General features: G+C 50.2%; 2 protein-coding genes across 3 annotated transcripts in view; both read left to right on the top strand.

Annotated features, from left to right (window-relative positions):
- LOC143833842 (uncharacterized) overlaps window positions 1–22,621 on the top strand; it is a 50,005-nt gene that overhangs the window by 5,850 nt on the left and 21,534 nt on the right. The window contains 8 exon segments of the mRNA XM_077330066.1: window positions 1,255–1,375; window positions 2,826–3,494; window positions 3,497–3,648; window positions 7,425–7,595; window positions 13,476–13,962; window positions 15,535–16,331; window positions 16,908–17,028; window positions 17,352–18,106. Of these exon segments, the coding sequence (XP_077186181.1) occupies window positions 1,255–1,375; window positions 2,826–3,494; window positions 3,497–3,648; window positions 7,425–7,595; window positions 13,476–13,962; window positions 15,535–16,331; window positions 16,908–17,028; window positions 17,352–18,106 (3,273 nt within the window).
- LOC143834071 (uncharacterized) lies at window positions 7,530–11,940 on the top strand. 2 transcript variants are annotated; one of them, XM_077330644.1, is made up of 4 exons: window positions 7,530–7,595; window positions 8,693–9,489; window positions 9,892–10,018; window positions 10,337–11,940. In XM_077330644.1, exons 2-4 carry the CDS (start codon window positions 8,767–8,769, stop codon window positions 10,912–10,914), a joined length of 1,428 nt encoding a protein of 475 aa, XP_077186759.1. In that variant the 5' UTR covers window positions 7,530–7,595; window positions 8,693–8,766; the 3' UTR covers window positions 10,915–11,940. The 2 variants fall into 2 exon arrangements, with proteins under 2 accessions (XP_077186759.1, XP_077186760.1); XM_077330645.1 differs by lacking the exon at window positions 7,530–7,595 and adding an exon at window positions 7,706–7,775.

The following is a 22,621-nucleotide window of genomic DNA, read 5'->3' as shown; positions in this document are numbered from 1 at the left end:
TTATTGCAACTGTTTTGACTTTTATTGAAATTACTAGAATCTCTTCCAATATAATCGGGTTCTCAATTCCCTTTGAATGTCTATTAGTAATGGTACAATAAAATCAGAGTCCAGTAGCACCTTTAAGACCAACAAAGATTTAATCAAGGCGTGAGCTTTTGAGTGCAAGCACCCTTCGTCAGACTATGATCTTCTTACATGACAGAGAAGATATATATGGAGTATATATAGGGAATATATGACAACTGACTGCAGTTGTCATTGTTAAAATGTTGGCTCAGTAATTGGCTTGTGTAATCAATTATCAAATATGCAGGTAAGAAGGGGACCTTTAGCATTCAGAGATGGTATATCTAAAGCCCAATTCTCTGTACTTTCCAATTTGTAAAGGTCAGCTGTAAAATCAATCTAAATTATTTTTCCAATAAAAATGTTGCATGAAAAGAAGAAATATTATACATTGTGTAATGTGAACAAAAAAAAAATTGAGATAAACATTCAGGTTCTCTCCTCCTCCTCCTCAGATTCTTAACAATATTTGATATTTAACAAAGGTTTACTGCGATGTTACCACTATATTAATACATTCATTGTTAGTACTTGCTCCATTAGATAATATAATGAATCCACATCAAGTTTGTGGACATGGAGGCTCTTGAGCCACACTGCATTACTGTATACATCAATCCCAAAGCTGAGCATCTAAGGGTCCCAGCAGATGCACCCCAAATTGAACCACATAATTTTTTGAGAATATTGTTTTGTATGCATATTTTCACTGTACCTTGGCAAGATGGTGTTTATAGCTCAAGATCCTATCCAGGGTAATGCCAAGGAATGTAGGTCTTGGCTGTGTGTAAATCAGGTGCCACTAAGACATTCTGTTTCTCCTGTATTTGGGACGAGCCACCACTCATGGTAGCAGTCGGCCATAATTTTTGCTTTGTAATCATCTGTTCAAACTCCGTCTTTTGTCTTAAGGCTTTCTTTAATCTTGAAACTGATTGATGATATATTAGCCATTGAACACTGAATCCTTGATCTTGGATATCTTACCAAGACTTGAATTCCTAGTAGTATTTTTCAGTGTGTTGTTCAAACCTTTTAACTTTCCTGAAGGAAAATCTGCTTTTGCCATATGACATGTGGATAAATCTGCCATAGTCAGCACGGGGAAAGAACTCTCCGCTGACCGTTCCCCACAGTCTTTTATTGCTCCGCCCTGAAAGACTCCATCCCTCTCTGCTGTTGTAGGCGCCCTTGGAAGAGGCAGCTGGGAACGTCTTCAAAAAAGGCCCAGATCCGTCTGAAAGCGAGCAGAGGCATCCTTCCATAGACATCAAAGAAGAGGAGGGCGGGGAGGCCAGCCCGCTGGGTAAGGAGGGAAGGAGGGAGGGTGTGACAACAGCACCTGGAAAATGAGTTTCTGAGTGATGTCACAACAGCAGCAGTGATGGAAGAATTAAAACTCCAAGGCAACAGGCTCTGAGTCTTGTGATTGGCTAGCCACAGCTGAGTAGGAGTGGTTATACTGGCTGTGGGCTAGAGCAGGGGTAGTCAACCTGTGGTCCTCCAGATGTTCATGGACTACAATTCCCATGAGCCCTTGCCAGCAAATGCTGGCCGGGGCTCATGGGAATTGTAGTCCATGGACAGCTGGAGGACCACAGGTTGACTACCCCTGGGCTAGAGGGAAGTTAGTCCAGGCAGAGCTGAGTCTGAGACTAGTCAGATTAGTCTGGTTCTTAACTGAAAACACTCCTCTGAGGAGAAACTCCAGTGAGAGTACTGGGTTTTTGATAGAGAGCTAATCCACGCAGTATGCCAGCTAGGGCAGTGACTTGGCAGAGAATTTAGGTAGACACAGTGAAAGCCACAGAGATCAGACAGTGACTGGGTGGGACAGCGAGCTTTGTTTTGGGTGGGAAATTTGCCTCAGCACGGGGAAGGGAGTACAGAAGAATCTGTCATATAGGCCTTCTGGGGCCCGAGGTCAGAGAGCCTCAGGAGCTCCTTCTGCAGTGATCTTAGCCTGGAGGCTTCCCTTCCTATGACAACAACACTTTATTTACAGTCATTTCGACCACTACAATAAATGCTGGGATATCAAAATACAGGGTAAAATGTAGAATGCAATTAAAATTAGGAATCATAAAATCACAATGAAACAGTAATCTATAACGATTTGTGAATATATGGCTATTATGAAAAATGCACAAAGGTTTATTTTCCTATGAAATTTTTGCGCATCTTAATGGCGGAAGCACAGAATTTGGTGGGACATAGGGTACTTTGGGGGTTCTCATTTAAAAGCTTCTTTCCCTTTTCTTTTGCTGCTGGGCCTGAGTATTTCTCTAATACAGGGGTAGTCAAACTGCAGCCCTCCAGATGTCCATGGATTACAATTCCCAGGAGCCCCTGCCAGCGAATGCTGGCAGTGGCTCCTGGGAATTGTAGTCCATGGACATCTGGAGGGCCGCAGTTTGACTACCCCTGCAATATAATCCGGCTTGTTTTGTCACGTAATGTATCATATATGGGGCAGTGAGATAGAAAATGCTCCCTTGTTTCAGTCTGATTTTTGGGGCAGGGGCATATAGTCTCTGAGGGAGGGGTTTTTTCCCTTCCTATGATTCCCCAAACAACTTGATATGCTTAGGAGAGGGGCTGCTGGCTAAAGAAGATTTGGCCTGGATGAAGCACAAGTCTCAGTAACTCTTTCCTACAGGGGTCACCATGGAGCTTTGGGGCTGTCCAGGTTCTTTTCCCACTCCCCCTTGGGCTGTTTGGATTGTGTGACGTGGCTCTTTCCTGCTGTTTTTCAGAAGCTGAAAGAGAACTCCTGCCCCTTGGTACACCTGCCACAAATCTCCCTGGATTTTATGATTCAGAAGAGAAGCCATTGGTCTGCTCGGGGAGCGAAAAGAGTTACTCTGATGGAAAAGAGGGTAATGTAGATTTTACAAAGCAAAATACATTGAAGGCATCCAAGTGCTTCCAGTGTGGAATATGCTTCACTTGCGAATCTCAGCTTCTTGCACACCAGATAACCCACACAGGGGAGAAACATTTCAAATGTTTAGAATGTGGAAAGAAATTCAGTCAAAGTGGTAGTCTCCAGTGGCATCAACGAATCCACACAGGGGAGAAACCTTTTGAATGCTCAGAATGTGGAAAGAGCTTCAACTGGAGTGCCAGTCTTCGATGGCATCAGAGGATCCACACAGGGGAAAAACCTTTTGAATGCCCAGAGTGTGGAAAGAAATTCAGTAGGAGTTTCCATCTTCAGCGACATCAGAGAATCCACACAGGGGAGAAACCTTTTGAATGCTCACAGTGTGGAAAGAAATTCGATCAGAGTTGCAATCTTCAGGGGCATCAAAGAATCCACACAGGGGAGAAACCTTTTGAATGCTCCCAGTGTGGAAAGAAATTCACCTGGAGAGTCAGTTTACAAAAGCATCAAAGAAGCCACATTGGAGAGAACAGCGTGAATAGTATCAAATAACCCACATTGGGAAGAAACCTTTTGAGTGCTCAAGGCATGGAAAGAGGTTCAGTTGGTGTAGCCATCTTCAGTGGCATTGAAGAATCCACACAAGGAGAAACTTCATGGCTGCTAAGCATGTGACAAGAATCTACACTGAAGTAAAACCATAAAAACTATTGGAAAGATTATATCTGCACAGAAACTTTACCATAGAAAGAAGGCAGAAACCAAGATTCATTGAGGAGAAACGTGCTGGGATTGTGGAAAGAGCTGAGATTGAAGTTTCAAACAGAAGACCGCAAAAATGTGATCTAAGGGCAGAAGGAGATTCCAGACCAGCTCTATCCTCCTTAAGCACTGAGGAATCCAGCTCAGAGAAACCTCATAGATACGCAGCATGTGGAAGAACCTGAGACAGAGATCAGACCCTCATGCTCATCAGAGAATCCACACTTGTAAAACTTTCTGCTTGAGCTGTCCTACTTTGGTTCTGTGGAGGCTCATTTTGGATTGCCCAGATGTGGGGGACTGAAGCAGCTGTGAGATTTTCCGGGTTTCACTAATGGGATGAATTCAGATTCAAAGGAAAATTTAGTATGTTTAAAGGAGCGGCAAACAACATACAGTATTCTAGAACTTGGTTGGTATCCTTGGCATTTGTGAATGTTTTGACATATGAATCCCCCTCGATTCTTACAAATCAGCATCGGGGCAATACTTCAATGTCTTTTTCTGTGTCTTGTGGGGGGGTTATACAGATTGTGATGAGGCAATGTTTAAAAAATTAGTCCACTGCAAGAACTTTATGTGTTTGTGAAAATGGCCTGTAAAAGTTTAGAAAGAAATCCTCTGGCTTCAGCAAGGCTCTTTTACCTTGTCGGATTATCATGTTTTCAGTCTAGGAGGCAGAGCCTTGAGCTGCAGGTGGGAGGGTCTGGGTTCCAATGCTACCCTTGGCCAGGATCGCTGTGAAGAATAAATATCGTGCCTCTGCAGGTGATGCCTATCTTGCACGAAATGTTTAATGGAAATCTCTGGATTTTTCTGTTACGTGGTAGGTCTTGCATTGGTTGTGTCTCTTTTTTTTAATATCAAAGTCATCATTTTGATTGTGTTTCCCCAGAGGAGAAGGTATAGTAGGGTTGGGCGCTTCGGCATGCGAAGTGGCCGTTTGTGCCCAAAGCAGCCGGTGCCCCCCCCCCCCCTGTGCCGTGGTGCTGGCTGCTTTGGGTGTGAACGGCCACTTCAGACGCCGAAGCCCCCAACCCTAGTATACAGCTGTCACATTAGGAGGGTCATGTCAGGCAAAGGCAGCCTCCCTGGTCACACTCAGCAATGGCCTCCAGGCTCACTCGGTCTTCTCAGGAGTGGAAACTGGTGGGGAAAGAGAGGAAAGGAGCTGGAGCACAAAAAAGAAGGTGTGGCAGAAAGGGAAAGGAGAAGAGGGCGGGCGGGGGAAGGAGGGAGACCAGGTGACAGGCAGCACCTTCCCACCATCTGAGGGGATGAGCACCAAGAAACCCAAAGCCTCCATAGATCAGGGTTGTTGAGCAGAATTGCAGAAGAAGGAATGACATTGTCATTGTTCGTGGTTGATGGTTGCCCTTGTCATTCTGTGTTCCCAAGCACGCCAACAGATTAAAAGTAAGAAAATTCCTGATGCATGGATATGTAGCACTAACATATAGCTTTGAAATCTGAATGTGGGTTCCTACTCCACCCGTTTCAGGCAGGTTTTTGGACCCACACTGGCTGTGAGATCTCCTCTGGGAAAGAGGGGGTAGAGAGCAGGTCTTGACAAAGTTCCTTTGGCTTTAGGAGACATCCCCAAAATTTAAGAGCCGGACATTGTTCACTGTTCAGGATTTTATATTTTCAGGATCGTACTTTCCCAGTACTGCTACCGCAAAACCTAACCTTAAACACTCCACTCTTCCTGCTTTCCCTTAAAGACCAGTGGTGTACCTAGCCTGTTTGTGTCATGGGCAGGACTTTCTCTGTCGTGGCCCCTGCCTGGTGGATTGAGCCCCCAGATGACATCAGAGCCCTGCCAGACCTCAAACAATTCCTCAGGGCCTGCAGACTGGAGCTCTTCCACCAGACTTTCAATCCAGGCGAGTGATCCACCAAAAACCAGAGCCCAGAGGCCCTTTCTACTACCAACTGCACTCACAAAAAAATCCGAAGCAGCAGTGCAAATGAATCCTATTGTGAACATTAAACAAGAGACAAAGCACATTATTTCATATATTACGGGACTACCAACGTTTGTGCAAGTCCCGGCTGTTTACTTAATGTTTAAAAAAAGTGTTTTGCATTCAAGCCAAGATGTTGTGTTGTGAGACAGGGGTAGTCAACCTGTGGTCCTCCAGATGTTCATGGACTACAATTCCCATGAGCCCCTGCCAGCAAACGCTGGCAGGGGTTCATGGGAATTGTAGTCCATGAACATCTGGAGGACCACAGGTCGACTAACCCTGTTGTAGGATACTGAAACAGTTCCATAGTAAACCGCCCTCGGCTACAAGGGAGGGCGGCATATAAATATAATAAAGTAAATAAATGAATTCACATAGAAAGGCAGCAGCAAAGAAGCAAAATTCAGGAGGAGCTGCTGAGGGAGAAAGTCTCAGATTGCACCATGTTGTGCTCACCTCTGGTGCGTCACCTGCTGTGGATGGAAAGAAAGCTCTCCCTGACATTCCTACCCTGGGCCAAGAGGGGTCTGGAGTCCCTCTGGCCAGGCTCCCAGCAGACTTTGCCCCCCCCCAGTTGTTGACCACATTACAAATCTCGTCCACCACTTCTTTTCTTCTCCCTCCCTTGACTCCCAACCAATCACAGCTCTTGCTTGCTTGATCCCCTCTCTGGCTGATAGAACGGTTAGAAAGTGGCCAAGGAGGGCTCAGTCTAGTGTTCCCAGGATCTTGGTATTCTCTTAACAGAGGAAAAATTTTCTTTTTATTTCCAGACAGGAATTTTTTTTTCTGGAGCAACCAAGTCAGAAGGTGCTTTTCACATGTTGCTCCAGGCATCTTTCTTTCCTCTTCCTTGCAGTCTCTTCGAAATGGCCTCTGAGCAGAGGACTCTCTGGGAGACATTTTAGGCACAGTCAAGTCACCCTGTCCTGGCCCCTTCCGGCCTACCTCACCAGGGTCCCTGCTGAGTACACAAGTTTGGAAAACTACATGTTTTGCATTGAGGTTTCTCCCTCAGCCCTGTCCTCCTCAGGCTCCCAAGTCTCCAGGTCTTTTCCAACCCAGAGCTGGCATCCCAAAGGCAGGGTGAGGTCAACCTGGGGTGCGCTCATGTCACCCATATTTCTAAAACCACCTTAGTTTAGTCCACGCCAAGGAAAAACCCCAAGGAAGCCGCCCCTCAAGTAGTCCCGGTTCAATGTATTGTCCAGGGCTTTCACCACTGAAATCAACTGGGCTTCCTCAGGTTGTGGGGCCATGTTCTGGTTCTAGATGTTCTAGATTTTGCTTCTAACGTTGCGCCTGCATCTACGGCCGGCGTCATCAGAGAGATACAAATCTTGCGGTGACAGACTGGAGATGCCAGCCACAGATGCAGGCAAGATGTCAGGAGAGAAATCTACCAGAATATGGCTCCACAACCCCGGCAAAAACCAGTTCTCCCGGTCCCTATGGAGGCTGGCATGGGGGGGAGCGATGGGACTCCCTGACTTGTCAGGGCTAGTTTTTCTCTCCATTCTGTTTCCAGACTATTTGGTCCCTGCCTGAGCATGAGCAGAGCGCCTTCCTAGCAATCCCCCCCTCCCCCCGGCTTTTTTGGGGTCAAGCCTCAGGCGGCCCGCAGGCTTTTCCGGGCGGGAGACCTTCAGCCCACCCCCCCGGCCTCCTTAGAGCTCCGGGGCTGCAGCGGGGGCCCCCCGGGCGAGGAGGCGGCCTAAAAATGCGCTCTCCTCCAGCAAGAGGCTTTGCTGCTCGCCCTGTCGGGGCTTGAGGGGGTTAAGGCGACCGAGCGGCGCTTCCTAGAGCGGCCGCCCCAGTCCTCCCACTTCCGCCTGAGGGGACGGGCTGGGCTTGCCGGAGAGCGGGAGGAGCGAGGCGGGGGCCGGACGGGGGGAGCGGCTGGAAGGGTAAAGACCTGGGGGGAGGGGAAGCCCCTCGGGGGGGTCTCTGGGCGGGAGAGTCCGGGAGGGGATCCGGTTCCTCGGAGGTCTCTGCAGGGGGGGGGGAGTTTCCGCTCCAGGCGGGAGAACCGGGGGAAGCGGGATTCTTCTCCCGGTTACCTGGCAACCCACGAAGGAAAGGCGCAGGTCTGGTGGAGCTGGGCGGGGAGAGAGGGAGAGGAGGGGGCTTTTCCCCCTCGTTGGGTCTCCCCTGTCTGAGCTTCCTGGGGCTTGACGCAGACCCAGGACCCTGGGGGGGGGGGGGCGTCTCTGGGACAAAAGGCAGCCCTGGGGGGCAGACCTCCTCCCCTCCCCCCGGTCCTGGTAAATGGGATTCCCCTGGAGCAGGAGGAGTCGTATAAATACAGGGACGCCTTCCTTTGGCGGTGGCGGGAGGAGGAGAGGAGTCAGGGGAGTCCCAAAGGGAGAACTTGGGTGTGGGGAGCGGTCAGGAATCCTTTCTTTTCAAGGCCTGCTCCCCAAAGCAAGGGGGCAGGTGCCTTAACTGGATTGGGGTGGGGGGCTTCTTTGGGGAAGGAGGGAAATTCTCAAAGGACTGTAGCCCCCTAGGCAGGGTGTGGCTGTCCCTGCTGGTCTCCCACCTGCATATCTTTTCTCTGACAGCATGAGGAGGAATATTTCAGGGAGGGGGTTTCTTTAAGAAGATATCCTGGTGTGATTTTGTTTTTCGGCGATAACAAAGTGGACATTTAAAAAACTATTCTTTTTAGTTTGTTCTCTGTCCTGAGCCATATTGAACCAAATAGTTCTGCAGACTGAGGGCCAGAAAGATGGTCGGGCGGCTTTGGGGGACTCCACCTTGGATGGTGTGTGCTGACAAGGCAATATGACAGCTCTTTCAATGAGAATCTACAAGCAGGGCCAGCTGGTAAAGTCCTGAGGGTAGCCATTAGAATCAGTCCTGGACCTTTAAATGAGCCTTTTCATTTATATATTTATTACAGCAGCGGAAGATGCAGAAAAGTATTGCAGTTTTATATATGAGTTGTGTCGAACCCATCACAGGCTGACAGTCTCTTCTCCCTCTTTCTCACGGCATCCAGGGATAAGGCAAGTCTGGAAAACGATCGATTTCCGTTTTGCAGCACCATTCCTGAGGGATCGTTCTGAGGTGGAAATGGAAGACAAGAATCCCACACGCCCCAACTCAGGGGAGGTGTCAGAGTCGGCTGGAGAAACCCCTCAAGTCCTCCAGGCTGAAAGTATGAAGGGAATTCTAGAAAGAAGATCAGGAGATCTGATGAGTTTGCCTGGAGTAGAGGGTTCCCTTTCCCTCGCTCAGTGGGAAGCCCAGTGGCAGGAGTTCCTCAGGACAGTGGAGAACCTTCACTCTCCATGGGCAATCCCCCCCTTGCCAGAGAAACCTTCTCCCTGGGAGGACGCCAAGGCCTTCCTGGCCTCCTTTGAGCAAGTAGCCGAAGCCTGTCGGTGGCCCCAGGAAGAGTGGGCAATCCGACTCCTGCCGGCCCTCAGCGGAGTAGCCGAGCAAGCCTTTAACAGTCTGGATGCCAGAGATCAAGAGGATTATGGGAAATTGAAGGCCGCCATCTTACGAGAGGGTGCCCAGAGCCAGGAGAAGCAGCGTCAGCAGTTTAGGGGGTTCTGCTACCAGAAGGCTGGAGGGCCACGGGGGGCTTACGGACGACTGCGGGAAATGTGCCGTGGGTGGCTGAGGGTGGAGAACCACAGCAAGGAGCAGATCCTGGAGCTCTTGATCCTGGAGCAATTGCTGAATGTCCTGCCCTCAGAGATCCAGAGCCAGCTGAGGGAGTGCAGCCCTGAGAGCTGCTCCCAGGCAGTGGCCCTGGCCGAAGAGTTCCTCTTGAGGCTGGAGAAGCAGGTGAGGCTTCTGTGTGGGCCCTGAGTGTGGGAGGGCCAAGGGGGAAAGGGGCCAACTTCTCCCTGAAAGAGCCAGCCTTGGGATTCTGGGTGCTGCAGATCCCTGCCCCCACGTCCCCGTCCTCTCTGTGGGGGAGATGTGTGGCCTGGAGAGTCCTGATTTCCTCCTCCCATACAGTTTTCTGGCTGCTATGATGTCTTGGACCGTCTTGGTGTTGGTTCCTTCTTTGTGGGATTCATTAGGGCAGGAGTCTTTTTCAATGTGCTGCTCAAACCTTTTAATATTCCTTAAGGAAGATCTGCTTTCTCTCTTACATATAAATTTGCCGTTCTCATGGTGGGGGAAAGAACCCTTTGCTGTGCGTTCCCCACAGTCTTTGCTGCTCTGCCTTTGTTGTTGTAGGTACCCTTGGAGGAGGTAACTGGGAGCGTCTCCAAACAGGGGCAGGATCAGTCTGAAAGCGAGCAGAGGCATCCCTTGATGGACATCAAAGAAGAGGAGGGCAGAGAGGCCGACCTGCTGGGGCTGGGTAAGGAGGGAGGGAAGCCTTCTGGTGACTAAGGGGTGTCTTGGGAGGTCCTTCTGGGGTTAGCCCAGCAGTGGCTCCTTCTCTCCTGTCACGGGCTGCTTCCCTCTCTGTGATTCTCCAAAAGGATCTGATAGTCTCAGGAGAGGGGCTAGGGACCAAAGAAGAGGTCAGCTGGATGAAGCCCAAGTCCCTGTGCCTCTTTCCTGTAAGTGTCACCTAGAGATGTCTTTGGGCTGTGTGTCCCCCCCCTCCCAGAAACCAGGGTTGTCTCTTTTAGCCGTTTGGTTTGTGTGACAAGACTTTTCTGCTGTTTTTCAGAAGCTGAAAGCCAACTCATGCTCCTCGTCACACCTGTCACAAAACTCCCTGAATTTTATGATCCAGAAGAGAAACCATTGACCCGGTCGGGGAGTGGAAAGATTTTCTGTGATAGAAAAAAGGGTAATGCAGTTTTTACAAAGCAAAATAGGATGAAGGCATCGAAATGTAGATACGAATCTCGGGTCCTTCCTCATCAAAGAACCGCGGTAAGGGAAAAACCTTTTGAATGCACACAGTGTGGAAAAAAATTCAGTCATGGTTATGAGCTTCGACGCCATCTGAGAACCCACACAGGGGAGAAACCTTTTGAATGCCCAGAGTGTGGAAAGAAATTCAGTAGGAGTTTCCATCTTCAGCGACATCAAAGCATCCACACAGGGGAGAAACCTTTTGAATGCTCAGAATGTGGAAAGAAATTTGATCAGAGCTGCAATCTTCAGGGGCATCAAAGAATCCACACAGGGGAGAAGCCTTTTGAATGCTTACAGTGTGGAAAGAAATTCACCTGGAGAGTTTGTTTACAAAAGCATCAAAGAAGCCACATAGGAGAAAGCAAGGTCAACTGCATCAAATGACCCAAACAGGGGAGAAACCTTTTGATTACTCAAAGCATGGAAAGAGGTTCAGTTGGTGTAGTCATCTTCAGTTGTGCTCAAGAACCGACGCAAGGAGAAACCACAAGGCTGCTAAGCCTCTGACAAGAATCCGCACTGAAGTAAAATCGAGGAAAGAGCTGTAGCTGTGATTGAAGCCTCAAAGAGACCTCAAGGGGAAGAAAGCCGAGATTTGCTCTGAGAGGGGAAGGAGATTCACGACCAGCTCTGCCCTCCTTTGGCACTGAGGAATCCACCTCAGAGAAATCTACTCTGAATTTGAAAGAACTTGAGACAGACCCTCATGCTCATTAGAGCAGGGGTAGTCAACCTGTGGTCCTCCAGATGTCCATGAACTACAATTCCCATGAGCCCCTGCCAGCAAACGCTGGCAGGGGCTCATGGGAATTGTAGTCCATGGACATCTGGAGGACCACAGGTTGACTACCCCTGCATTAGAGAATCCACACAGGGGTAAAACTTTTTGCTTGAACTGCCCTATATTGGTTTTGTGGAGGCTCTTTTTTGGATTGGCCCAGATTTAGGGGGCTCAGGTTGCCGTCAGATTTTCAGGGTCTCACAAACATTTAATATGTTTACAGTTGCCCGGAACAATATATAGTATCCTAGAACGCCAAATCCTTGGCGTTTGAATGTTTTACAATGTGGATCCTTCTTGATTCTCACCAGTCAGTGTCTGGGTGGGGGGAGAAGTCCAATACCCTTTTCTGTGTCTTGTGTGTGTGTGTGTGGGGGGGAGGGATTGTTCAGACTGGTGATGAGTCAAAGTTTAAAACAATAGTCCTTTGCAAGGATGTTATGTGTTTGCAAAAAGGGCCCCCTAAATCCTCTGACTTTGGGCCAGGCCTCTTCTACTGTATCTAATCGCCATGTTTTAAGTTCAGGAGCCAGAGCGCTAGTCTACAGCTGGGGGCATCTGGGTTCCATTCCCACACCTGGCCAGGATTGCTGTGAAGAATAAAGACCGTGCCTCTGGGTTGATGCCTATCTTGCAAGAACTGTATAATGTATGGGAATCTCTGGGCCATGCTATTACATGGCACGCCTTGGATTGGTTGTGCCTCTCGCATTAACTTGTTTGGGTTGATGCGGGCGCACCAAAGTCATGTTTTTTATGTTTGTTTTTCTGAGGATAAGGAGTCTAGGCTTTACATTTGGAGGGTAACGTGAGGCAGAGGCAACATCTCTGGTCACACTCCATGGTGGCCTCCAGACCCACTTGGCCTCCCCAGGGCCCATTATGCACGGCCGCCGAAATGGCGATTTCGGGTCACATGGAAAATGCGGAGGGGGAAGACGCGACGCACACCGGTTATGCACGGGGCGGGGCACGACGGTGGCAAAACCCAGAGTAATCGATTATGCACGCGGCGATCCGGGCGCCGCTTCTGGTTGCGCCCCGGTCACCTGGAAGCTGCGCTTTCTTCCGCGTTTCACTGACGCGGCTTTTTCGGCGGCATGCACCAAAGCTGCAGCCGGTTGCAGCCGGCTCCGTGCGTTATCGGTGATTTTAGTTGCCGCCATTCCACCCCGAATGTGCGCTAAAACCCCCGTGCATAATGGGTCCAGGAGTGGAAACCGGCGAACAAAGGGAGGCAAAGATCTGCACATCCAAAAGAGAACAAGAGGGTAGGGCAGGGAGGGAGAGGAGAGGAGAGGGAGGCCAGGGGAGGGAGGCCAGCTGGCAGGTGCCAGAATATTACACAACCCACCTCACAGGGTGTCTGCTGTGGGGAGAGGAAAGGGAAGTTGATTAGAAGCTACTTTGAGTCTCCTTTGGGTGGAGAAAAGCAGCATATAAGAACCAACTCTTCTTCTAAAAGAAGCCGTGCAAGATTAGGAATCATGGCAGCAGTTGTGCCATAGAATCGACAAGAGATGGATTTGACTGAATGGCCAACATAATCTGGGACCTCCCAGACAATTGGTTTAAACAACTCTATGTGGATTGCTTCTTGGCCCAGGTTTCAGGCAGGGTTTTGGGACACAAACTGCTTTAGTGGCCCTGATGGTATATCACCTCTGGGGGAGGAACAGCAGATTCTCCTTTGGTATCATTGACCATGGCATCCTTCTGTGTGTCCTCCCTGGTGGGTCTAGTCCCAGCTTGCTGATCTCCACCAGAAACTGGGGATCCCTGAAGGCCGTCTCATTCCCCGTCCTTTGGAATCCGGAATTTTACGGGGGTCTTTGAGAGTCTCTGCTGGAATCTCAGTTTGGGCAAGTAATGTGAGAGTCCCAAAGACTGGGGTCCTCTCCTGTCAAGCAGGAGCCTGGCACCATGGTTGAAAAAGCCCTGCAATAACGGCAGAACAACTGAAACATTCAGAAAAGCTAAAACAATCGGTATATATTGCTGAAATGTACCGGGGTGAAAAATTCAAGTGAATAGCCATGTTGGTCTGAAGTATCACAACAAAATCCAAGTCCAATAGCACCTTTATTGGACTCAAATTTTGTCGGGGAAACATTGTCCTCCTTTTCAAAGTGTAAATTGTAAACAGGTCCTCTGTGTGGACTAGGAGGCCCTCCTTGTGGGGTATCTTGGCTGCCACTGCATGGTCCCTTGGAATCCATCCCAGGCCTTCCTGCCTCCCTTCACATTGGCTGGGGCAGGGGTAATCAAAGTACGGCCCTCCAGATGTTCATGGACTACAATTCCCATGAGCCCCTGCCAGCAAATGCTGGCATTTGTAGTCCATGAACATCTGGAGGGGCGCACTTTGACTACCCTTGGCCTGGGGCCTTGGGGAAGCTCTCCTGAGCATGGGGGGAGCGATGTGACTCCCAGACTTGTCAGGGCTAATTTTTCATTCTGTTTCCAGCCTATTTTGTCCCTTCCTGAGCATGAGCAGAGCGCTTTCCCAGCCTGCCCCACCGAGCAACACCTCTCCCACCTCTTGGGGGTCAAGTCTCAGCCGGCTTTCCCAGCCAGAGAGGTTCACATCTTCAGCGGGGCCCCCCCTGGCCAGGAGACGGGCTTCAAATGCGCTCTTCTCCAGCAAGAGGGTTTGCTCCTCGCTCTTTCTGGGCTTGAGGGGGTTAAGGCGACAGAGCGGCGCTTCCTAGAGCGGCCGCCCCAGTCCCACTTCCGCCTGAGGGGGCGGGCTGGGCTTGCCGGAGAGCGGGAGGACTGAGGCGAAGGCCGGCCGGGGGGAGCGGCTGGAAAGGTGAGGATGGGGGTGGGCGGGGAGGAGAGGGGGTCTCTGGGGCTCGGACGGGTCCCTTCCCTGCTCCCCGGGAGGAAGGGCGGCCAGCCCCGGATCGGGCTCCCTGGACGGGAGAAGCCGGGAGGGGATCCGGCTCCTCGGAGGTCTCTGCAGAGGGGAAGCCTCCGCTCCGGGCGGGGGACGCGGGAGTATTCTCCCGGTCGCTTGGCAACCCCCAAGGGAACAGCGCGGGGGGGCTCTGGGGCTGGGAGGGAGGGAGGGGAGGGCTTCTTCGGGGTCTGGAAGCAGACCCGGTCTCTGGGGCAAGAGGCAGCCCTGCGGAGTCTTCCCAGAATAACCTTTTCTCTGTTGTTGCTGAATGGGATTCCTCTGGAGCAGGAGGAGCCGTGCAAAGACAGGGAGGCCCTCCTTAGGCAGGCGGGCGGGCCGGGGGGGGGTGTGGGTTGCAGAGGCTCCCATGGGATCCCTGTGGGGCCACCCTGGCGCCTCCCGACCTGTAGATTTACGCTCCACCTCCCTGAAGAGGGCGGATCAGGCGAGGCCCAGACGGAGAGGGGGCGGTGGAGAAAGGTCAGGGTTGGAATCCCCTTTCTTCAGGCCATGGATGAGTTGCCAGCTTTTTTGGTGGGGATTTTTTTCCCCTTTGATCCCCATATAACAAAACAGAACCAGAGTCCAGTCAGGCACTTTTAATACCAACAAAGATTTATGCAAGGTGGGAACTTTCCAGTGCAAGCTGTCTTCGGGGAGCGGGGGGGGGGGGCAGAGAGGGAATTTCCAAATAGAGAACTTGGGTGTGGGGAGATGTCAGGAATCCCTCCTCTTCAGGACCTGCTCCCCAAAGCAAAGGGTCATGTGCATTAACTGGCATGGGTAGGGGGCACTTTGGAGGAAGGAGAGGAATTCTCCGGGGACTCTTTCTTATATGGTTCTTATTAAAATATATCGTAAACCTTTTAATTAGCTTTTTCATTTATACATTTACTAGGCTTCCAAGCTCGCTTGTAAGAGGGGCGGCCCGTGCAACCCCTATCCCCCCACACATGGGGACCCACGCCCACCCCACGCCTGCCGAGTCCCCGGCTTCCCTGTGGGCCTGTTCCGAGTCCCGCAGGGAAGCGTTCCCCGGACGCCCCCCTCCCCGGCAAGTCCCCGGCTTTTCCGCTGCCCAGGCTGCTCCCTGCCGAATTCCAGCTATTTGGGTAATGGGCCCCTCACCTGGACTGGCTCCGCCCCTTTCTCCGTCCACTTACCCCTTAACGAATTATGAACAGGGGACAGATTGCAGCAGTAGCCACATGAAAGTGCCTCCACTTTGTATGTGAGTTGTGTGTGTGTGGGGAGGAAGTCACAGGGGACCAACACCACCAGCTGACAATGTCTCTCTCTTTCTCATTCTCATTGCATCCAGGAATAAGGCCTGACTGGGAAACAATAAATTTCAGTTTTGCAGCACCATTCCTGAGGGATCGTTCTGAGGTGGAAATGGAAGAGAAGAATCCCACACGCCCCAACTCAGGGGAGGTGTCAGAGTGGGTAGGAAACCCCCCACAGGTCCTTCAGGCTGTAAGTATGAAGGGAATCCTAGACAGGAGACCAGCAGATCCGATTAACCAGCCTGGAGTGGAAAGTTCCCTTTCCCTTGAGCAGTGGGAAACTCAGTGGAAGGAGTTCCTCAGGACCGTGGAGAACCTTCACTCTCCATGGGCAATCCCCCTCTTGCCAGCGAAACCTTCTCCCTGGGAGGACGCCAAGGCCTTCCTGGCCTCCTTTGAGCAAGTGGCCGAAGCCTGTGAGTGGCCCCAGGAAGAGTGGGCGACCCGACTCCTGCCAGCCCTCAGCGGAGAAGCCAAGTGGGCCTTTAACTGTCTGGATGTCCCTGACAGAGAGGATTATGGGAAAGTGAAGGCAGCCATCTTGCGAGAAGGTGCCCTGAACCGGGAGAAGCAGCGTCAGCAGTTCAGGGGTTTCTGCTACCAGGAGACCGAGGGACCACGGGGGGCTTACAGCCGACTGCAGGAAATGTGCCGTGGGTGGCTGAGAGTGGAGAACCGCAGCAAGGAGCAGATCTTGGAGCTCCTGATTCTGGAACAGCTGCTGAATGTCCTGCCCCTGGAAGTCCAGAGCCGGGTGAGGGAGAGTGGCACTGAGAGCTGCTCCCAGGCGGTGGCCCTGGCTGAAGAGCTCCTCTTGAGGCAGGAGAAGCAGGTGAGACCCTTTTGCTGTATGGGAGATTTAGGGGGGTGGAGCCGGGGCTGAGATGTCTGTCCATGTAAGTGGGCACAAGGGAAAAGCCGGGGTGTGATGGAAAGGTTGATTCTGGCAGTTCTATGGAAGCTGAGTCCAGACTCTTTTTAGACAGGGTGGAATTCTGTCTCCACCTTGGAACCAGAGGCCTGCATTGATGGGGCCACCCTCCCCTTGAAAGAGCAGATTTTGTGATTCTGGATGGTAGAGATTACTGCCCACCCCCCTTGTCATCTCTGCAGTTGAGATGTGTGGCCTGGGGGAGTCCAAAAGGCCTCCTCCCATCTCCCTCCTCTGTTCTGGCTGTCTTGGGCCTTCTTGGTGGTGGTGCCATGTTTGTGGGACTCACTTCTCGGGGAGTGTTTCTCAATGTGCTGCTCAAACCTTTAATTCTCCCTAAGGAAAATCTACCTTATCCCGTCTTACGTACTGATAAATTTGCTATTCTCAGGGCAGGGGAAAGAATCCTCTGTTAGGTGTTCTCTGCAGTCTTTGTTGCTCTGCCTTAAATGGATTGGTCCGTTTCTGCTGTTGCAGGTGCCCTTCGAAGAGGCAGCCGGGAGCATCTCCAAAGCAGGCCAGGATCCGTCTGAAAGTGACCAGAAGCATCCCTTGATGGACATCAAAGAAGAGGAGGGCGTGGAGGCTGAGCTGCTGGGTAAGGAGGGAGGGAGTCCGTCTGGGGTCTGTGATGGGGCAGGGCTTGGGAGCTCCTTCTGGGGCTGAGTTTAGCAGTAGCTTCTTCTGTCCTGTTAAGGGCTATTCCCTTCCCTGTCCTTTGATTTCCCTAAAGGACTTGATATGCTTGGGAGAGAGGCTGGTGACTAAAGAAGAGGTCAGTTGGATGAAGCACAAGTCCCAGCAACTATTTCCTACAGGGGTCACCTGCAGGGGTCTTTGGGCTGTCCCCCCTCCAGAAACCAATCGGGGTTCCCATTGGTCTTTCAGTTTCCGTGATGAGGTTTTTCTGCTGTTTTTCAGAAGCCGAAAGCCAACTCATGCCCCTTGTCACACCTGCTATAAATCTCCCTGAAAAGCCATTGATCCACTCGGGGAATGGAAAGGGTTTCTCCGACGGGAAAAAGGGTAGTGTCGCTTTCACAAAGCACAATAGAATGAAGGCACCGAAATGCAGATACGAATCACAGCTCCTTGCGCACCAAAGAACCCACATGAGGGAGAAACCTTTTGAATGCCCACAGTGTGGAAAGAAATTCAGTCAAGGTTATGATCTTAGACGGCACGTCAGAATCCACTCAGGGGAGAAACCTTTTGAATGCTCGGAGTGTGGAAAGAAATTCTGTCACAGTTGGAGTCTTCAGCAACATCAGAAATTCCACACGCGGGGAAAACCTTTTGGTTGCTCGGAATGTGGAAAGAATTTCGAATGGAGTGCCAGCCTTCGACGGCATCAAAGGACCCACACGGGGGAGAAACCTTTTGAATGCTCAGAGTGTGGAAAGAAATTCAGTCAAGGCTGTGATCTCCGACGGCATCTACGAATCCACACGGGAGAGAAGCCTTTTGAATGCTCTGAGTGCGGAAAGAAATTTATTCAGAGTGGTGATCTCCACCTGCATCAAAGAACCCACACCGGAAAGAAACCTTTCCAGTGCTCTGAGTGTGAAAAGCGCTTCAATCAGCGTAGCCATCTGCTGCAGCATCAAAGAATCCACGCGAGGAAAAACCGCATGGTTGCGAAGCCTGTGACAAGAGTCCAAACTGACGTGAAACCATAAAAACTATAGGATAGAGATTGTATCTACAACAGAAATCTTCCTGTAGGCTTAGGAAGAAACAAACAAACAAGATTCATAGGGGAGAAATAGTATAAGCTCTGAGATCCTGGAAGGAGCCTCAAACAGACCTCAGAGGGAAGAAGGCAAAGATTTTCTCTGAGGGTGGAATGAGATTCCAGATCAGCTGTGCCCTCCTTAAGCACTGAGGAATCCATCTTGAGGAAACCTCATAAATGCTCAGTGTGTGTAAGAACCTGAGGCAGCAATCAAACCCTCCGTGTTCATCAGAGAATCCACACTGGAGTAAAACTTTCTGGTTCTGTGGAGGGCATTTTTGGATTGCCCAGTAGTGTGGAGTTTAGGCAGCTGTCAGATTTTTAGGGTCTCCCTAGTGCAGTGGTTCTCAACCTGGGGGTCAAAGGACCCTATCATGGGGGTCGCGACAGGATGAGCTGCTTGGCGGGGGGGGGCGCCGCCACTGTTGTTGATCCTCCTGCAGGCCCCCACCAATTTATATACAGTCCTGAACAATGGATCTTCATGCCATTGGTCAGTTTTGGTTTAATTTCTGTGAAAGAACCCTTGCATAGTTTTACGGTTGGGGGTCACCACAACATGAGGAACTATTAAAGGGTCGCAGCATTAAGGAGGTTGAGAACCACTGACCTAGTGGGATTAATTCAGATTCAAAGGAAAACTTTGTATATTCAAAGGTGCCCCGAACAACATACAGTATCCTAGAACTGGTTGGGTATCCTTGGATGTGCAAGTAAATGTTTTGCTCTGAGACCATCTTGATTCTCACCAGCATTGGGGGGGGGGAGAAGTCAAATGCCCTATTCTGTGTTTTATTAAGGGGGGGGGGAAGGTTGTGCAGACTGGTGATGAGGCAATGTTTTAAAAGAGAGTCCTTTGCAAGGATGCGATGTGTTTGTAACAATTTCCTGTTAAACTGTAGAAAGAAATCCTCTGACTTTGGGCCAGGCCTCTTCTGCCTTGACCGATCGCCATGTTTTCAAAGCCAGAGCCTTGGGCTACGGCTGGGTGGGTCTGCGTTCCGATCCCACACTCGGCCAGGATTTCTATGAAGAATAAACTTCGTGACTGGAGTGATGCCCGTCTTACAAGAAATGTTTACTGCAGGGGTAGTCAAACTGCGGCCCTCCAGATGTCCATGGACTACAATTCCCAGGAGCCCCTGCCAGCTGGCAGGGGCTCCTGGGAATTGTAGTCCATGGACATCTGGAGGGCCGCAGTTTGACTACCCCTGGTTTACTGGATTGTTAAGAAAGGAAATCTGTGGACCTTGATGTGACATGGCAGGCCTTGGATTGGTTGTGTCTCTAACATTAATCTTTTGGGGTTGATATCGGAATATCGAAGCCATGCTCTTGATTTTTGTTCTTCGGAGAAGACAGTGTACAGCCTTCACAATTGGGAAGGTAATGTGCAGTGGAGGCTCAGCAGCGGCCTCCAGACTCGTCTGGCCTCCCGAAGAGTAGAAACCAGGGAGGTAAATATCGGGGCATCCGGAGGAAAAGAAGAAGGTGGGGCAGGAAGGGAGAGGACAAGAGGAAGGCTGGGGGAAGGGGGACGAGCTGACAGGCACCATCTTCGCGCGACTTGAGTGGATGCGCTCCAAGAGCCCTGGAATCTCCATAGATCAGGTTTGTTGAGCAGAATTGTTGAAGAACGAATTACACAATTTCAGAGTGGTTGAAGGGCGCCTGTGTTTCAGGCAGGTTTTTGGAACGGCTGCTGCTTCAGTGGCTACGAGGGAAGATTTCTGCCGGGAAAGGGGGCGTAGTGGAGAGCAGGCCTTGACAAAGTTCCTTTGGCTTTAGGAGCCGCCCCGAAAATTTAAGAGCCAGGCTTTGTTGACCGTTCAGGAGTCCGTGTTTTCCTGGCTGTACTTTCCCATTGCTGCTACCGCAAAAAGCTCACCTTAAACACTTCCCCGTTTCTCCTTTTCCTTAAAGATCCGTGGCGTCCCTAGCCTGTTTCATGCCCAGAGGAGATACTTTTTGACAGCTTCTGAGCTCTGTTTTTTTGCCCTCAAACGGCAGCTAATTTATTGTGACCTCCTGGGCTTCCCAAGGTGAGAGATGTCCAGAGGCAGTTTGCCATTGGCTGACTCTGCATTGGCCCTGCTTAACTGCCAAAATCTGATGAGGTCTGTCCTAATAATAATACTATAATAAACATTTCTTTTTAGCCCACCCTTCCAGTGTTGCTCAGGGTGGGTGACGGCATTAAAGAAGAAGAGTTCGTTCTTCTATGCCACTTTCCTCTACCTATTGAGTCTATCAGGATTCAAGCCGCTGCATTTTGGACCAGTTGGGGTTTTCAGCGAAGTTTCAAGGGCAGCCCTGTGTGGTGTAAGCTGCAGAAGTCTAATCTGAGGGGACTGTTGCATAGATCACTCTGGCTAGGTCTGGCTGTGAGATCAGCCGGGTGACTTAGAGCTGTTCCCTTAGAGCTTTCTCAGCCTCACCCACCTCACAGGGTGTCTGTTGTGGGGAGAGGAAGGGAAGGCGATCGTTAGGAATTTTGAAACTCCTTTGGGTAGTGAAGAGCTGGGTATAAAAACCAACCCTTCGTCAAAACATCACAAAATAGTGATAGTAAATATCACCAGACTGGATTATGTTCTTCACTTAAACATGGAATTCACTGCTGCACAAAGTGGGAGGGGATTGGATAAATATATAGAGCGGAGATCCATCTCTGGCTATTAGTTACAAGGTACAGAGGGAACATTATGTCTGGGGCAGTGCTGATCTGTATTCTTGGTGCTTGGGGTGGGGTGGGGTGACAGTGGGAGGGCGTCTGGAATTCTGGCCCCACTGGTGAACCTCTTGTTGGAACCTGGTTTTGGGCCACAGTGTGACGCAGAGTGTTGGGCTAGATGGGCCATGGGCCTCTTCCAACATGGCTTCTCACGTTGAAAGCTTTCAAAGTTCTGAAGGGCCTGCAAAACAGCCCTCTTCCACCAGGTATTTGGTTGAGCATTTGAAAAGACCCTCCTGCCTAATCCCTTACCCAGGGTTCTACCTGAGCCTCTCCACCTAAGTTGAGTCAACAATCTGGACTTCCAACTGCTGTGACATCAGGCTCGTGGGGATGATCATTTGACTGAGCAAGTAAGTAGTTTTTATATAGATTAATTTTTAGGAATTTAACGTTTTTATTGTATGGAGAGCTATATTTATTTGTTGTAAGTCACCCCGAAGACCCTTTTGGAAGGGCAGCTGAAAAATCTGGTGAATAAATAAATCAGAAACACACTTGTTTCCCCCAAAGAAGGTGCCCTCGTCCTCTTGTTGTTTCCAAAAGAACTGAAGTCAGACCAGAGACTCTCTACATTAGAAGCTGAAGGGTGGGCATTCTTGAAAGCCCAGCAGAACCCAGTGCGTTTGTGGCAATGTGAGCTGGCATCAAACATAGAATCACAGTCCAGGGGAGGGGGAGTTGTTGGAATCCCAGCAACGCCAGTGGAATGTATGGCCCCCCAGTGTCTTCTGTTCATTATATTCACAAAAGCTTGTTGCTATACTCCTCTTAAATACACCAAGCAGGATAAGGATGGCTTGTGGTGTGGCCATAAATTAAGGTTTCTTAGGTCTGTGAGCGCCTCTTGTGGCCATGCAGAAGAAAATCACTCCCTTTGTGTAAGCCAGGGGTAGTCAAACTGCGGCCCTCCATATGTCCATGGACTACATTTCCCAGGAGCTCCTGCCAGCAAATGCTGGTAATATATTTGTCCATGACTATTGATATCCTTTTGTGTACGGACCTTGTTGTTAAAGCTTTTTGTCTTGGGACTTTGACTGCAAACAAATTGGATTTGATTTGACTCTCCGCCAGACCTACCTCACAGGGCTGTTGTGAGGATAAAACAGATGATGGAGGAGGAGGAGAATTGGTTCTTCGATGCCATTTTTCTCTACCCGAAGGGCCTACAGTCAAAAGGGCCTACAGTTGCCTTTCTTTCCTCTCCCCACAACAGACACCCTGTGAGGTAGGTGAGACCAAGAGAGTCCTAATATTCCTGCTCGGTCAGAACAGCTTTATCAGTGCCATGGCGAGCCCAAGGTCACCCAGCTGGCTGCATGTGGGGGAGCGGGGAATCAAACCCAGCTCACCAGATTAAAAATCCGCCATAGAGCTTAAAGCCACACCTTTTCCATTGCGTGTGAATTCAACAAGGCCGCCACAGTCCAAAGAGATGAACAGAAACCACACTGTCCTCTTGAGTCCTCCCCAGGTTAGGTTAAAATAATAAATTTTTAAAAACTATTTAAAAAAAAATTAAATCCCCCTCAACTGAAGTAATCCCTCCGGGCCTCTGGAGTAATCCTGGTTGCAAATGATTCTTCCAGGGATATTTTTTTGCTTGGAACTTTCTCACCACAAGAATTAAAGAAGAAGATAGAATGGATGTACCTATTAAAATGGTTAGGATCCAACCCCTTATCAGGTCATTCTACAATGGCTCCCCCCCCCTTTCTT

The sequence above is a fragment of the Paroedura picta genome, chromosome 3 (genome assembly GCF_049243985.1).
Source record: "Paroedura picta isolate Pp20150507F chromosome 3, Ppicta_v3.0, whole genome shotgun sequence".
Taxonomy (NCBI): Eukaryota; Metazoa; Chordata; class Lepidosauria; order Squamata; family Gekkonidae; genus Paroedura; species Paroedura picta.
This window is presented reverse-complemented; position numbering and strand designations above follow the sequence as displayed.